The sequence below is a fragment of the Carettochelys insculpta genome, chromosome 6 (assembly GCF_033958435.1).
Source record: "Carettochelys insculpta isolate YL-2023 chromosome 6, ASM3395843v1, whole genome shotgun sequence".
NCBI lineage: Eukaryota > Metazoa > Chordata > Testudines > Carettochelyidae > Carettochelys > Carettochelys insculpta.
In genome coordinates this window covers 6,773,244-6,788,064 of record NC_134142.1, presented here as the reverse complement: position 1 = coordinate 6,788,064, position 14,821 = coordinate 6,773,244, and the positions used below count along the sequence as shown (strand labels likewise).

The 14,821-nt window shown below is 36.7% G+C and overlaps 1 protein-coding gene across 6 annotated transcripts in view; it reads right to left on the bottom strand.

Moving 5' to 3' along the window:
* Positions 1 to 1,918: 1,918 nt before the first annotated feature.
* The window catches only part of KLHDC1 (kelch domain containing 1), a 54,743-nt gene continuing 41,840 nt past the window's right edge, over positions 1,919 to 14,821 (bottom strand). For 5 of the 6 annotated variants that reach the window (XM_074996162.1, XM_074996164.1, XM_074996166.1 and 2 more), the window contains 5 exons: positions 13,310 to 13,422; positions 10,461 to 10,533; positions 6,154 to 6,238; positions 4,436 to 4,488; positions 1,919 to 3,426 (listed from right to left, as the gene is read on the bottom strand). In XM_074996162.1, coding sequence (XP_074852263.1) covers positions 3,252 to 3,426; positions 4,436 to 4,488; positions 6,154 to 6,238; positions 10,461 to 10,533; positions 13,310 to 13,422 — 499 coding nt within the window. In that variant the 3' untranslated portion in view covers positions 1,919 to 3,251. Of the gene's footprint in view, positions 3,427 to 4,435; positions 4,489 to 5,432; positions 5,580 to 6,153; positions 6,239 to 10,460; positions 10,534 to 13,309; positions 13,423 to 14,821 lie in introns of all 6 variants that reach the window. The other variant, XR_012645870.1, reaches the window with a different exon arrangement.

The window sequence follows — 14,821 nt, the reverse complement described above, 5'->3', positions numbered from 1 at the left end:
ACGCACTGATGTCAATGGAAGTGCAAGGACCTAAAATATTCTGCTTTTAGAAATTAAGTATTATGGATAGTACTTTAAAGTGTGGTAAAGTCACATTTTAATGAAAGGATGTTACTTATGAAAGAATTTAAAATTGCAACATATTTAGCAGTCTGTGATTGTAACAGACTTACAATGTAGTCTGTTGAAACCTCATTTTTATTTTAGTTTGTAACAGTAAACAAAGAAGTAACTGCAGATATTCTGAAACATTAATGAAAACATAATTTAGTGCTAACAGCACCCTTGATAATGTATATATCTGAGCCTGAACACAGTCTCTATAAAAATATTGATGTTTTACTTTTCATACTAACTTCTTTACTTAAGAACATTTCCCCGAGTGTAATAATAAAATTGCTTGTATTAAGATAATTAACACAAATATTCCACAGCTGCAAACAATCCAAAATTAACAATCTTGACTTACAGTGCTAAATGTTTCCCAGGAACGTTCCTATAATGTGCACATGCTATGCTGCTGAACGTTGAAGTCACATCTAACATGCCACTAATTTTAAATTTTGACAGTAGCATATGTGCAATGGCAAAAGTAGAGCAAATGGTTTAAGGATTACATATTGCCACAAAATGTTTTGATACTATTTTCTCTGTAAGTCAATGGGCAAAACTCTCCTCTCACATTTGTGCAGTAGAAAGAATACTTCAGTTTTCCTCTATGTATAGCTATCTCAATGATGTCGTGAATTCAGCACATATGGGCCGTGTCTACACGAGCCCCAAACTTCAAAATGGCCACGCAAATGGCCATTTCAAAGTTTACTAATGAAACGCTGAAATGCATATTCAGCGCTTCATTAGCATGCGGGCGGCCGCGGCACTTCGAAATTGACGCGCCTCACTGCCGCGCGTCTCGTCCCGACAGGGCTCCTTTTCGAAAGGACCCCACCTACTTCGAAGTCCCCTTATTCCCACAAGCTGATGGGAGTAAGGGGACTTCGAAGTAGGCGGGATCCTTTCGAAAAGGAGCCCCGTCGGGACGAGACGCGCGGCGGCGAGGCGCGTCAATTTCGAAGTGCCGCAGCTGCCCGCATGCTAATGAAGCGCTGAATATGCATTTCAGCGCTTCATTAGTAAACTTCGAAATGGCCATTTGCGTGGCCATTTTGAAGTTTGGGACTCGTGTAGACGTAGCCATGGAGAAGTAGAACAGATTTTAGTAGTACCATGTGGATCTGAGGGGAAACTGTCCCTACTATCATTAACATACTTATTACAAAACCTGCCTTTTAAGAATTTACAATTAATTCAAAAATGATATCTATGTTAATTGCAACTCCTGAGAAAACTATAATTTTGTATGTGAAAGAACCAATTTTAAAAGTACTTTCAGAACTTCTGAACTTCAGTCATAAGAGCTGGAGGGTGGAGATGATGTCTTCAAATTTGATCAGATCAGTTCAAACGATGGTCTGAAGAACTCTTATAGGACCTCATCCTTCAAAGACTCATATAATGTGCGTAACTTTAAGCTTGTGAAGGGTTTACTCGTGCGTGGAGTGAAGCATGCATGTGAGTTTTGCAAGATGAGGATCCTAAGTTTTCAGTAATTAATAGATGCACTGTGATAGCATGGCTGTGTCTACACTTGCATTCCTCTTTCGAAAGAGGTATGCAAATGAGGAAATCAAAATTCAAATTAGGCACAGATTTACATATCTGGCACCTCATTTGCATATTCCTCTTTCGAAACAGCTTCTTTTGAAAGAAGAAAAGCAGTGTCAACACTGCTCCTTTGAAAGTAAACCCCATCTTCGGAAGAATCCTTCTTCCCTTTTTTTATGGGAAGAAGGATTCTTTCAAAGATGGGGTTTACTTTCGAAACAGCAGTGTCTACACTGCTTTTCTTCTTTCGAAAGAGGAATATGCAAATGAGGTGTCTGATACGCCTCATTTGCATTTTTATTTCCCTCATTCGCGTGCCTTTTTCGAAAGAGGAATGCAAGTGTAGATGCACCCTATGTGTTTGAAACTGTCCCTTGTTCTGCAGAATAAGAGCTACAAATCCAGCTATATGTCCAGAAGTTGAAGGAGTGGATGCTATAGAAGTTCTACAGTCACTGGGATCAGTTTAATCATTTGAACTATTTTCTTGTGTGGAGGAATCCCTTTTAACATAAAAACCACACACTTGGACAATTACTAATTTAGATTCCATTTGTTCTTTCTTCTTTTTTTCCCCTAATATCAACTGTCTCCTTAGCTGAAGAAAAGAGGAAAATATGGCTCACTTTTGATACTCAGTCATAATATATTTTCTTCTAAGATATATACTGAGTAAAAAATGCCCTCTTGTAATTATACAAGATTTTGTAGTTGATTGTAAAAATGGTAAAAACTAATCAGAATGGGTCTATGTGCAAATATACTGTTTACATAAAATTTTAATGAATGGGTCCCAATTAACTAAACACCTGAAACAGATATGAAAATAGAAATTCCATATAAGCTTATACAATAAATAAACAAAATATTTAAACAAAAATTAAATATAAACTTTTAGACATTCAAAATGAAATATATATATATATAAAATCTGTTTTGAAAAATGTCATTGATTACAGAATTACAATAAAACAATGTTATGAACTACATTTGAATTTTCATATACAAACTTAGTTAGCTTATGTTTTTTTTTAAACTTTTAAAGTTCAACAATTAGCCAGCTTGTTGATTTTATATTTTTGCCTTTGCGCAGGATTGTTACCTCCCAGTATCAATAATCAAGCTTTCATATGCTGCTGTTAAATAAAATAAATCAAACAAGATTTACAATTATAATCATATTAACAAGTATTAAGCTAACAAGGATTTTGTGTTGAAATAATTTTGTCTTCGTCGGTTAATGCTCATGTGGCAAAACTGGAAATAAGATTTTAAAAGCAAAAGAGAAATTTTATGAATCTGAAAAAGTTCTGTGTCTTCCATTACTTTCCCAAACAGCACTATGAAGTCACACACCAAGACCCTAAGAGCAGAAGTTAATTTCTGCAACCTGAAGTGTCATTATTAAAATATAGAAAATATTTAGTTTTCAATCTTTTCTACACATCAGGAAACAAAAATGGATTTTCTTATAGAAACTCAGCCTAACAAATACCTTACGTGTACTGCTAGTAAATAATTGCTAACAAAAATCTTTGCTGTATGCTGTAAATACATATAGCAGTCAATATCTTTTTTTTCTTTGTTCAGGTGATATTTACTTGCTCTTTTCCTTCAGTTTCAGCTTCTTTCTCTTTCCGATGATTAGCTGCAGCCCAAAAGGTTATTTTTTTCAATACTTGTGGCAACATTTTGGATGGTAAGCAGTATATTTGATTACCTAAAAGGCTGGCATTTTTACCAATGCAGTCAAGGCACAATCTAAGGAAAAAAAAAATATCAGAATGAACTAAGATCTTCTAACCTAAAGATAAAACACACAAAACATAAAACAATCGCTTACAAAAATGTTAAATTAAAATATATAATTTACGTATAATCCACTCAATAATACCAGTGCTTTAAAACTGTTTTGAAAATATTTACTCAGCATATTTATACTATGAATTAGATTATCATGGAGATTCCACAACTTCCACAGGCTATTTATTCCAGTGCTTAATCACCCTGACAGGAAGTTTGTCAGTATGCATAAACTGTACATACTGTATATAGTCAGTTACTCCTGGGGAAATTCTGCACCATTGTGCAATGCAGAATTTCTGCAAAATCAATTCTCTGAGCAGAATTTCCTTTTTCCCTTGCAGAACTGGCACTGCACAGTTGCTGGCCACCATTACAGGCCACTGGACTCAGCAGATCTCAGACCCTTAAGTCTCCACACACCCACCAAGATGTCAAGCTCCCAGTGCAGCACCCTGGTGCCCCCCAACACTGCATGGGGTAGAAAGGCTCGGTAGCACACTCCCCTCCCTGTGCCCCTCAATCCCAGGAGGGGACGGGGAGCTCAACTGTACCCTCTCCCCCATGTCCCTCTGCACCCAGGAGATGATAGAGAGGTTCAGTTGCACCCTCTCCCTATCAGATAGGGGTAGATAGGCTTGACTCCCCCCATTTTCCACAAACCTAGGAAGGATACAGAGGCTCAGCTTCCCTCTCACCATCTCCCAATCCCCCCTCTCCAGGCAGGCAGCCTATGCCAGTATCTGTGTGGGATGCAGCCCAACTCCTCATGACCAGCCCAGAACGGGCCCCTCTGCACCGCGAGCCCCTGGCCCTTCCTGGCACTTCACCCAAAGCCCCTCTGGCAGCTGTCGGTAAGGGGTGACAGGAAACTGTGCCTTGCATTAAAAAAACTATCCAGTTATGAAAAGTAGCACCATAACTATCTGTGCTAGACCCTTTGTGCCACCATATAATCTAAACTCACCTGAGAAGTGAGTAAGGTTGAGTTTGAAAAATCAATAAATCACTGCAGTGACCCTAATGAAGATGAACAGAAACAATCAGGTGGATGATCAACTGTTAATTTAAAAGTTATTTCAGGGATACCTTTATATTTGTTTCAACAGGATAATATAAAATGAATTAACATAAATATAATTGAAATCTATGAATATTTAGATTGACAATTATAAAGATTAAGAATAGCTAGCTGAATACGTCTGTGTCCCTACCTTAATACCCAGAGAGGTAGGACTTTGGGGACAAATGACTTCTCTAACCTCCACTCTCAGCAACATTGTAAGGCCACATCTTTAAACCATCAAGTGCTCTTGTGAACTGATTTTGGGGCAAGAAGGTAGATTTTTGAATGGGGAATATGTGGAAAAGTAGTAAGAAGGGATTTAGGTAATGAGCAGACCAGAATGACGTTCACAGCTGCAGACAACAGTGATGTCAGAATATAGGTTCTACAACTGATCAATGAAGTATGTGCCATCTAGTATTTTCAGGGACCCACCATAGGTCCCTGCACAGCAGGAGAGCCTTGCTGGCCTTCCAGCCTGATGTGAGGTCAGACTGCTCACAGGAGAGAAGCTTAGGAGTTGTGAAGATAGTTTATATTTTAATGGAACCAATAATGATAGGTAGAAAGGTGTCTGGGAATAGTCGGTAGAACCGAGTAAAAACAAACAAACATAAGAAATAATATAAAAATAATGGAGGCTATAACGGGGTTATGGTTTGACACCAAATGTTTTAAATGGTAATTTAAAAGTAAAATTAAAAATAGTTGAGTCAGAACCTTCAAGGTATACACATTCTAAGTTTATGGTACCAGATGATACTGTTACTTTTACCATATTTTGCCTTCCCCTCTTATGTTTTGTTCCACTTACTTGTGGAGTCTTTATTTTTAGGTTAAAATATGCACACTCACACATGTTCATACCAATTTACATGAATTCATTAGGATGACTCACAAGAGTTATACACACAAGTACATATTCCTTGCAGAACTCAGCTCTGCAGATGTGCACGCACGGACCGGGAAACCATGGCTATGGAGGAATCTCTGAACACTGGTGCGAGGATGCACCAACACCCAGAGTGCAGCACCCACAGCGACACTACTCAAAGAAGAAAAAGGTATAAACACAACTCAGAGCTGAGGCTAGAGAAACGAGGCTGGAAATAGGGCATACACTTTTAATGGCAAGAGAACTTAACCATTAAAAAAATTTACCAATGTTCGTGGTGGATTCTGCATCCCTGACAATTTTTAAATCAAGGATGTCTATATCCCTAGAAGATCGGCGCAATAGAATTTATGGCCTTCCAGTCTGATGTGAAGTAGGATTATATGAAGAGTTTATATCTTTAAGAAACTAATAATGATAGGGGTTTGAGAACAGTCGGTAAAAGAGAATGAAAACAAACAATTAGAAAAAAATAATATAAAAGTAACAGGGGTTATGGCTTGACAGCCTAGATGATCACAATGATCCCTTCTGGCCACAAGACCTAGGAATCAAAGCTAATGACACTACCCTGTTTTACATCAACTGAACAGTTGGCCATTAGAGTCCTGATCTCCATACATTTAAATTCTCAGCAATAATGTTAATGTTGGACTAATTTTTAAAATTAAATTAGAAGTCATTTTAATTACAAGATGAAGACTTCATTATTAAATTTACTGACCGTGTCCAAGAAATGCAAGTCATCTTTGCTCCCACCAAAGATCATTACTTCTCCTTCTGTTCCAAGACAGGCCGTATGCCATAACCTATACATTTATGAACAGAATGCATAGTTTAATAGATAAAACAACAACACCACTCATACTGAAAAAATAATCGTTTATTTGCATATTATCAGCATAATAAATCTAAATCAAATAATTTTAAATGAGTTATAGGATTCAGAGAAGCAGGACCTTAAAAGACTATAACCTCATTCACACAATATCCCCCTCATTTTTTTACATATAAAAGAAATTTGAACAATGACATGATAAATTTAGTTAAACTGAGTGATTAATTTTATAAGTACTATAAATCCATTACTTACAAACAGACAAATTTAATTTTTACTGGTCTTGCACTACTTACCACAAGTAACTGTATTAAACTTATATTGTATAAAAGACATTTCAAGAGGTTCAACACTCAGGAATTATGCCTGAAATATTAAATTTTTCACTTCTATACTTGTATGAGAGGATTAAAAAGGGAAGCAATGTGACTAACCATTTTACCTTAAGAGAATTTACAGACCAACATGTTAATGTGGCTGTGTGGCTGATCTGTAATACAGTTTTTATTATAGGTATACACACACATAAATATAGTGGTTTACCTATCATTATTTTACACAAAACACTACAGTGGAAAACTTATCAGTATGTTGATAAATATTTACATTAAATAATTATTTTATTTTATATCAGTTTTTTCTCTTTTCCCTTTCAATTAACAAGTAATAACAAATTTGGATTATAATCTCTGTCACGCTGGCTCTTATTCCTGCCTTTTAGGATTGAGTCTCAGAACACAGGCTCCTTTATACCAGTTTCCATCCATTCTTTTTTTGCCTCATTCTAATTCATGCAGATAATTTTCTGATTGTGACAATTTCGATACATGCTCAGCAGAAGTTTTGTGTTGTGTATATAAAATAATGATTCTTATAAACTTACTATTTTATCAATGATTCATATAAGTAGGTTTTCACTGTACTGCATTATTATTAATTAGAATTAACTGACTGAATTCTGCAGTGACTTATGCCAAGTGTAACCCCACTGAGGTAAACAAGACAGCGTGGGGGTACATCAATGCAGAATGTGGCCATTATGCTATGTTTTAACTACTAAAAAGTATGCATAAATATAATTTTCATGCAAAACTAAATTCACTCACATCTTCTTACGTCATTCATTTCAGCAATTATGCACTGTTCTCCTTACACTAAACTGTATCCCACCTTTTCTCCTCCTCATACCTGTAGATAGCTCTGTCTTATCTGCATTAGGAAAACTCTGGCCTGGACTTGATCATCGAAGAACACTGGAAAGCCTTTCCTGCCTTGACTTTGTTGACATTCTAGCTTGAAACCTGATGCTTTTTTCTATAGACTGACAGAGTTTATGTCCTCTCACAGCTGCTCTAACTTATCACCTAAACATTCTAATAAAGCATGTTATTTACAAAGTACATAAACTGAATTAACATAGCCTTTTTACACAGACTCTCTACCTAGAATTATAGTGATCACATAATTTATCCTTTAGTTAAACACTGGGAGTTTGTAACAAAAAAAAGAAAAAAAAATTCTGAAAAGAAACTTGGCATGAAACATTTTAGCCTAGGTGCAACTAAAAGCCAAAAACAACCAAAAACCCAAAACAAAACAAACAACCGAACAAAAAAACCCTCTTTTTCCAGCAAGACATATAATATTCTTTCAGTACTGTAGGTCTCTAATCAGAGTGGCAGTTCATTGTGCATAATTAGAAACAGAAAAAACAGTGTTTTACATAAATGATTCTGGAGGATTTACACAACTGCAAAAGTTTTGTAAGAAACTCAAGAAAATACATGAATACACTTATGCATGTGATATAAGCAATATATTTAGGGGACTATATCTCTATATACATTTTTCCCCAACACATTTTAAGGTTCTGTTCTCAAATTCATCCCATCACAGAAGACCCACATAAAGACTTCTGAGTTCTGAAGGTCCTGCCATAACCATATGCATATATGAGGAAACAGGGCACAGATACACTACTGAAAATGTGCTCTGCACCAACTCCAAATCGGTCAACGTGTACAGAGATTTCCAGACTGCCTCATATCAGAAACCGGTAGATCTGAAGCCCACTGAAGTCAGAAAAACTTCCACTGATTTCAGTAGGTTCTGCATCAGGCCCATATTGATCCACTAGCTAAGTACCTGTGTACAGGGGCCACAGGTACCAACCTAACTTATAGACTAGAGTGGTCACTGCACTGCACCCTCTGGCTTGCCCCCCTGTCCTTACTCTGGAGATTCATCTACAGCTTGATTATTGGAGGCGGTGTGCTCCAGCAGCTAACTTTGTGGGAGGCAATATAGAGAGCAAACTGCACTGGGAGTTAGAGGACAACTGTTGAATTCTGACTCTGCTGGTGACTAGCTATGTTACCCAGGGCAAGTTACTCCACCTCTCTGTGCCGCAGTTTCCTCATCAATAAAACATCGATAACGATACCTAACTTCCTATATAAAGCACTTTGAGATCTATAGATGGAAAGTGCTGTCAAAAGCTAATTATTAATACTTGGGCATTACTGTGTTTTCCTGAATTTCAACCATATCTTGTGTAACATTCAAACTACATACAGCAGAAATATTGTGGTGGTAAATCAGGAAGAAACCTGGAAACACCCCAGTCAATATATAAAATCCTTTAAAAATTGGCATTTACAGTATTTTGATTCTAAACATAAGGGCTACATCTACACTAGCGAGTTTTTTTGAAACAGCCTACACACAAAACGCATTCTTTCGATATTAAATCAAAAGAACACAGCACTTTTTCTGGCAGTCTTCTTCCTCTCCCAGATGGGGAAGAGTGTGTTTTTCCAATAGAGTCTTTCAGAAAAAACACATGTAGATACCCCAGGTGCCTTTTTTTTTTTTAAACTAAAGAGCAGTCCTCATTGCGCAGGATTTTTTGATCCTTGGCTCATTCTTCTGAAAGATCAGGGGCTGCGTGGACACTCTCTATCAAAAAAGGGGATCCATTTTTTATCTGTATTTTTGTATGTGGATGCGCTCTTTCAAAACATTTTTTGGATGAGATCTTCTGGAAGACCTTCTTTCAAAGGATCACTGTAATGTAGACGTAGCCAGGGAATGCGGCAAATGTTGGCAAAAGTTTAAAAAAAAAAGGGGGGGGGTCACCCTGCGGTACCATTTTCCATGACACACTGTACAACTTCCATGTTCAGACCTTCATCCTTCAGTCAGACATGCAAAGAACCACACATTTCTTTGGCTTTTAGTTCCATAAAAATAAATCATATTTTTGTTCTACGCAAGTTCTAAAAAAAAATCTACTTTTGCAAAACTGGAAGATGTAGACACTGACACTGGGTCAACACTTGCCCCCAGCTTCGAAGGGGGCATGATAATCAGGGCGATGGGAGATTACGAATGAAGTGCTGCAGTGAACACGTAGCACTTCATTAGGCTAATTCTCCCCAAAATTTTGAGGAGTAAAGGCACTTCAAAGTAGTACAGGCACTTTCAAGTGCCTCCAGCTACACGCATGCTGACACTTTGAAGTTTCACACTTTGAAGTTGCCATGGGGGGAAATAGTCTAATGACGTGCTACATATTCACCACAGCACTTCATTAGTAATCTCCCATTACCCTGATTAACATGCCCCCTTCGAAGCTGGGGCAAGTGTAGACCCAGCCTGAATGTCTGAACTGGGCCATTTTTGGTCAGTAACTAAGTCCACTTAAAAAAGAAAAAAGAGTAGTCTTTCAAACTACTGCATTTTAAACCCAAACACTCTTGTTTTGTATGAAATTAATATACGCCAAACAGTAAGCGTCATATGCTATTTCTGTTTAGGAAAACAATTAGAAAGAACTATTATTTAACCCCCCTTTGAATCCTAAAAGAGTGCAACATAATTTCCCTGGTTTTGTCTCTTCTAAAAACAATAAACTTGTATGGTTCATGTAATTGTATATTATTAAATACTTTTCATGTTACATACTAAAAGTGTTTGCATTTTAAATAACATATCTTGAAAATAAAGACTATGCCAAATAATGAAAAAGAATAAAACTACTTTTATAAAGCAAACTGTTCAATTTTGTTGAGCTTACTTTGTAAAATATATTGATAAATATGTTATTTTAAAGGCAGATATTCTGACTTAGTGCTTTATTTAATATTTCAAACATTCAAAATTTCAGCAAATGCTGACTTATTTTTTTATACCTAGGCCTACTCTTAGGTAAATGGGTAAGTTGTTGCCATCCATTTGTTGTGATGCTGTGAATCCAACCATCACCTGCAAATAAGGAAAATATGTATCTTAGAATTCATTCTTCGGGAACAAGATATTATCTTTAGTTTAAGCAAAGAACTCTACAGTCCAAAATGACTAACAAAAGAATGGCTACAATGTTAATGAATTAACTACCATAACTCCAGAGTCTTCATCATTTATCTAGTGAGTTCTTTTCAGTCACAAAAGAAAAAGTTAGATACACTGAAATCTGGAGTTAAAAACACAATATAAAATATACTAGTCAAACAAGAGCATATTTAGAAATGACAGGAGTATATCCATCACAATGAAGCCTGATGTGGCCGTGGGACTCTACAAATCTGAAAGTATTCCCACAATATTCTCTCGCTTTCTCTTTATTCTCTTCTTCCAAGTCTTGTTTCTGCTTGATCTCCATAGAACCAGGGAGCAAAGAAGGAATTAAGGCCTTTATTTAGCATAGTATATATTTCCAACAAAAGTGACACTGTCTACAACCATGATTTAGTAAACTAAATAGAAAAGTGACCATTTTATACCTTAATAAAACAAAAATCCAAAATCTGAAAAGACATTTTTTGCTTATTTCATTAAACGCAAAATAGATGTTAAATGACAGGCTTTAAAATGGTTGCTAAAAAGTGATTGAACAGATAATCACTCACATCTGTAAAAGAGAGAAACTTGGAATCATAGATTAGGGTTGAAAGAGACCTCAGGATGTCATCTAGTCCAATCCCTTCTCAAAGTAGGACCAACCCCAAATAAATCATCCCAGTCAGGGGCTTTGTCAATAATTTTATCAATTTATTTATTCTAATGCTTAACTACCCTGACAGAAAGCTTTCCCTAATATCAACACCATCCTTTCTACAATTTAAACCTACTGCTTCTTGTCCTATCCTTGGAAGCAAAGAAGAACAATATTTCTCCTTCCTTCTTATAACAATCATTTATTACTTGACCACTGTATCATGCTGCCTCACAGAATCACAGAATTCTAGGGCTGGAAGGAACCTCAGGAGGTCATCTAGTCCAGCCTGCTGCCTAAAGCAGGATCAACCCCAACTAAATCATCCCAGCCATGATCATGTCAAGTCGGGACTTAAAAACTTCTAAGGATGGACATTCCATCACCTCTCCTGGTACTGCATTCCAGTCCTTCATCACCCTCCTGGTGTAATAGTTTTTCCTACTATCCAACCTACACCTCTTCCTCTGTAACTTCAGACGATTGCTCCTTGTTCTGTCATCTGTCACTACTGAGAACAGTCTCTCTTCATCCTCTTTAGAGTCCCCTTCAGAAAGTTGAAAACTGCTATCAGATCTTCTGCAAACTAAGTAAGCCCAAATCTCTCAGCTTCTCCTCACAGGTCATGTGCTCCAGATCCCTAACCATATTTGTTGCCCTCCACTGAACCCTCTCCAATGCATCCACATCCTTTTTATACTAAGGGGCCCAGAACTGGATGCAATACTCCAGATGAGGTCTCACCAGAGCTGAGTAGAGGGGAATAATAACTTCTCTAGATCTGCTGGAAATGCTTGTCCTAATGAACCTCAATATGCCATTAGCCTTCTTGGCTACAAGGGCACACTGTTGACTCATATCCAGCCTCTCATTCACTGTAATCCTCAGGTCCTTTTCCCTTTCAGTGTACTCTTCTCCAGACTAAACAAACTTTTTCAATCTTCCCTCACATGTAATGTTTTTCAGACCTATAACTTCTTTTGTTGTTCTTCTTTGGAACTTCTCCAATTTGTCCACATCTTTCCTGAGATGTGGCACCCAAAACTGGACATAATACTCCAGATGAGACATAATGAGCTAGGAGTAGAATGGAAGAATTACTTCTTGTGTCTTGCTTGTAATATTCCTGCTAATACATGTTTGCTTTTTTGACTCATATTTGATCCACAATGAATACTAGATCCCTTTCCACAGCACTCCTTCTTAGGCACAGTCTTTCCATTTTGCATGTGTGCAACTGATCGTTCCCCAAATTTGTCTAGATTAATTTTAATCCCATCTTCCAAAACACTTGCAATCCCTCCCAGTTTGATATCATTTACAAACTTTGTGTACTTTCTATGCTATTGTCTTAAAACTGAAGCCTGTACTGATCCCTTTGTGACATATGATACATCCTTCCTTTTGCATAACTAAATCAAGTAATCAGCCACTTAACTTTGTATTTTGTATATGTGGACATCATACGTCCAGACATATTACATACATTCTGATGATGGATCAAGGCCCCTTTGAAAATCTGGCCCTAAGTGAATATATGTGAGACCCGAAGCTCCACCATTACGCATTTTATCAGTTATGCAGTTTGCCTTTACTAGAAAAAAAGCTTTGGAGCAGGTTCTCCCATTTTAACTTAATGACTCTGTAAGTCAAATTAGAGCAGAATGTGATTAATATTATGATTTCACAAATTTATATTGTGTGGGAATTATATTTTTTGCAACTAGCTTTGTACTAGTGCAAGGCTGTTGTCTTTGATGGAGTTATTCCTGATTTAGATTGGTTTGAGTGAGACTAGGCCTCATTTTTTAAATGATAAGCTGTTTGGTAACAGGACTATTTGGGCAGCACATCTACTCATTGTACTGTGCCATACCCATCAACAGTGCTATAAAAACAACAACAATAAAAAGTATCTGAGTAAACATTTAACCAGAGAATCATACAATAAGATCCAGATCAAATCATCTTCGTGATGAAGTTGAATATATATAACATCTTGGTTAGTACTAAAATGCATAAAGGACTCTGTAAACTTTTACTTACTTAGAGGAACATTATCTGAACTTAGTCCACCAAACAGGAAAAGTTTATCATCCGCTATAGGAGTCAAAGTGTGCCACGATCGATCTTTTGGTTTCTCTCCACTAATATTAATTCTTGGTGAAACAAAAAATAAACAAGAGAACAAGTTAAGAAGAATGTTTGAACTGGACGGGCAACTCATTTTCTAGAATAAGAAGAGACTCTGTCTTTATTAAACAGGTTACAGTAGAGCAAACCTCAGCAATACAGATGTTCAAAATGGAAATAAGAAATTCCTTGTAACAATTGCTCTTTGGAAGTAGCACTTATGACCATGGGCAGTGGGTATAGGAGGCAATGCCTCTCCTGGGCCTTAGTGCTCCACCTTTCTTCTTCCTCTCCCTATTCTGACAGTTCCTGAAGGCTCCCATGGCAGGCGTTTCCAGTTTGCAGACTCATGACTTTTCCCACAAAGTGGATTTGTTAATTTAAAAGCTAAAAGGCTTCCAACTTGTCAGACCTATTAACACTGAACCTGTGAAAGAGCCATTAACTGTATCAACACTGAATGTACTGACAAAAACAACTGTGTATACAAAAAACATGTGGTCTTATAGCATCTCAAAGACTAACAATTTTATTTATTAGGTAATGAGCTTTCATCAGTGTTGGAGCAGATAGTAAGGATCCAGCATTTATATAGCGGGAAGGCAGGCAGGGGAGAGAAGGAAGTAAGAGCAGGAGAAGAAGCAGGAAGAAAAAAAAAAGGTGGGGGAGTCATCTGTCATTAACAGGACCTGTGGAAGAGGTAAGTTAAGTATAACTATATCAACAGGACCTTAGATTAAAATTTACTTTCAATATTTCCTTAGTTTGTGTCTGAAGCATATAAAAATCACACCTCTAAAAAATAAAATCCTTACACAGATATTTAGATGGACAATCTGAGTATTCACCTTTAGCCTTAAATGCTTGGATCTGCAGAAACAGCTTTTTAAAATACATTCTTCAAAAGTCCTCCTTGATCTAAAATAATATTTTTAATTTTAATTTCTACTGTACCAAAACCTGCCTCCAAAGTCGTCCTGTCCTTTCTATCTATCCTTACTCCTCTTTCACCCTTCCTGTTGAAGAGAGCCTTTAAATGGACAACATTCCTTTTCTTCCAGATAGCTGGGCAAATGAGTTTCCACTTTACTTCTGACTATTTGATAACTAGTTTTAAGAGAACCATCCACCAAAATCAGTACCTTACTAAGATATAATATCCTTTGATATGCCTAAAATCTTTGGAAACATATTTTAACAGAATGAAATTTCATAAGTATGTCTTGTTATGAAAAAAATCACACAAAATGAATTTGTATTCCCATTTTCTAAGAGCAATGAACTTTGTTATGAACACACTACATTGCTCTGATTGATTAATTTAAAATGTCTGTTTCAGTGAGTTTAAATATGGAGTAATCTGGAACGATTTCTTAATGAAGGACTAAGAGTATACTTAAAATATAACTCAACTTAGAAATGCCG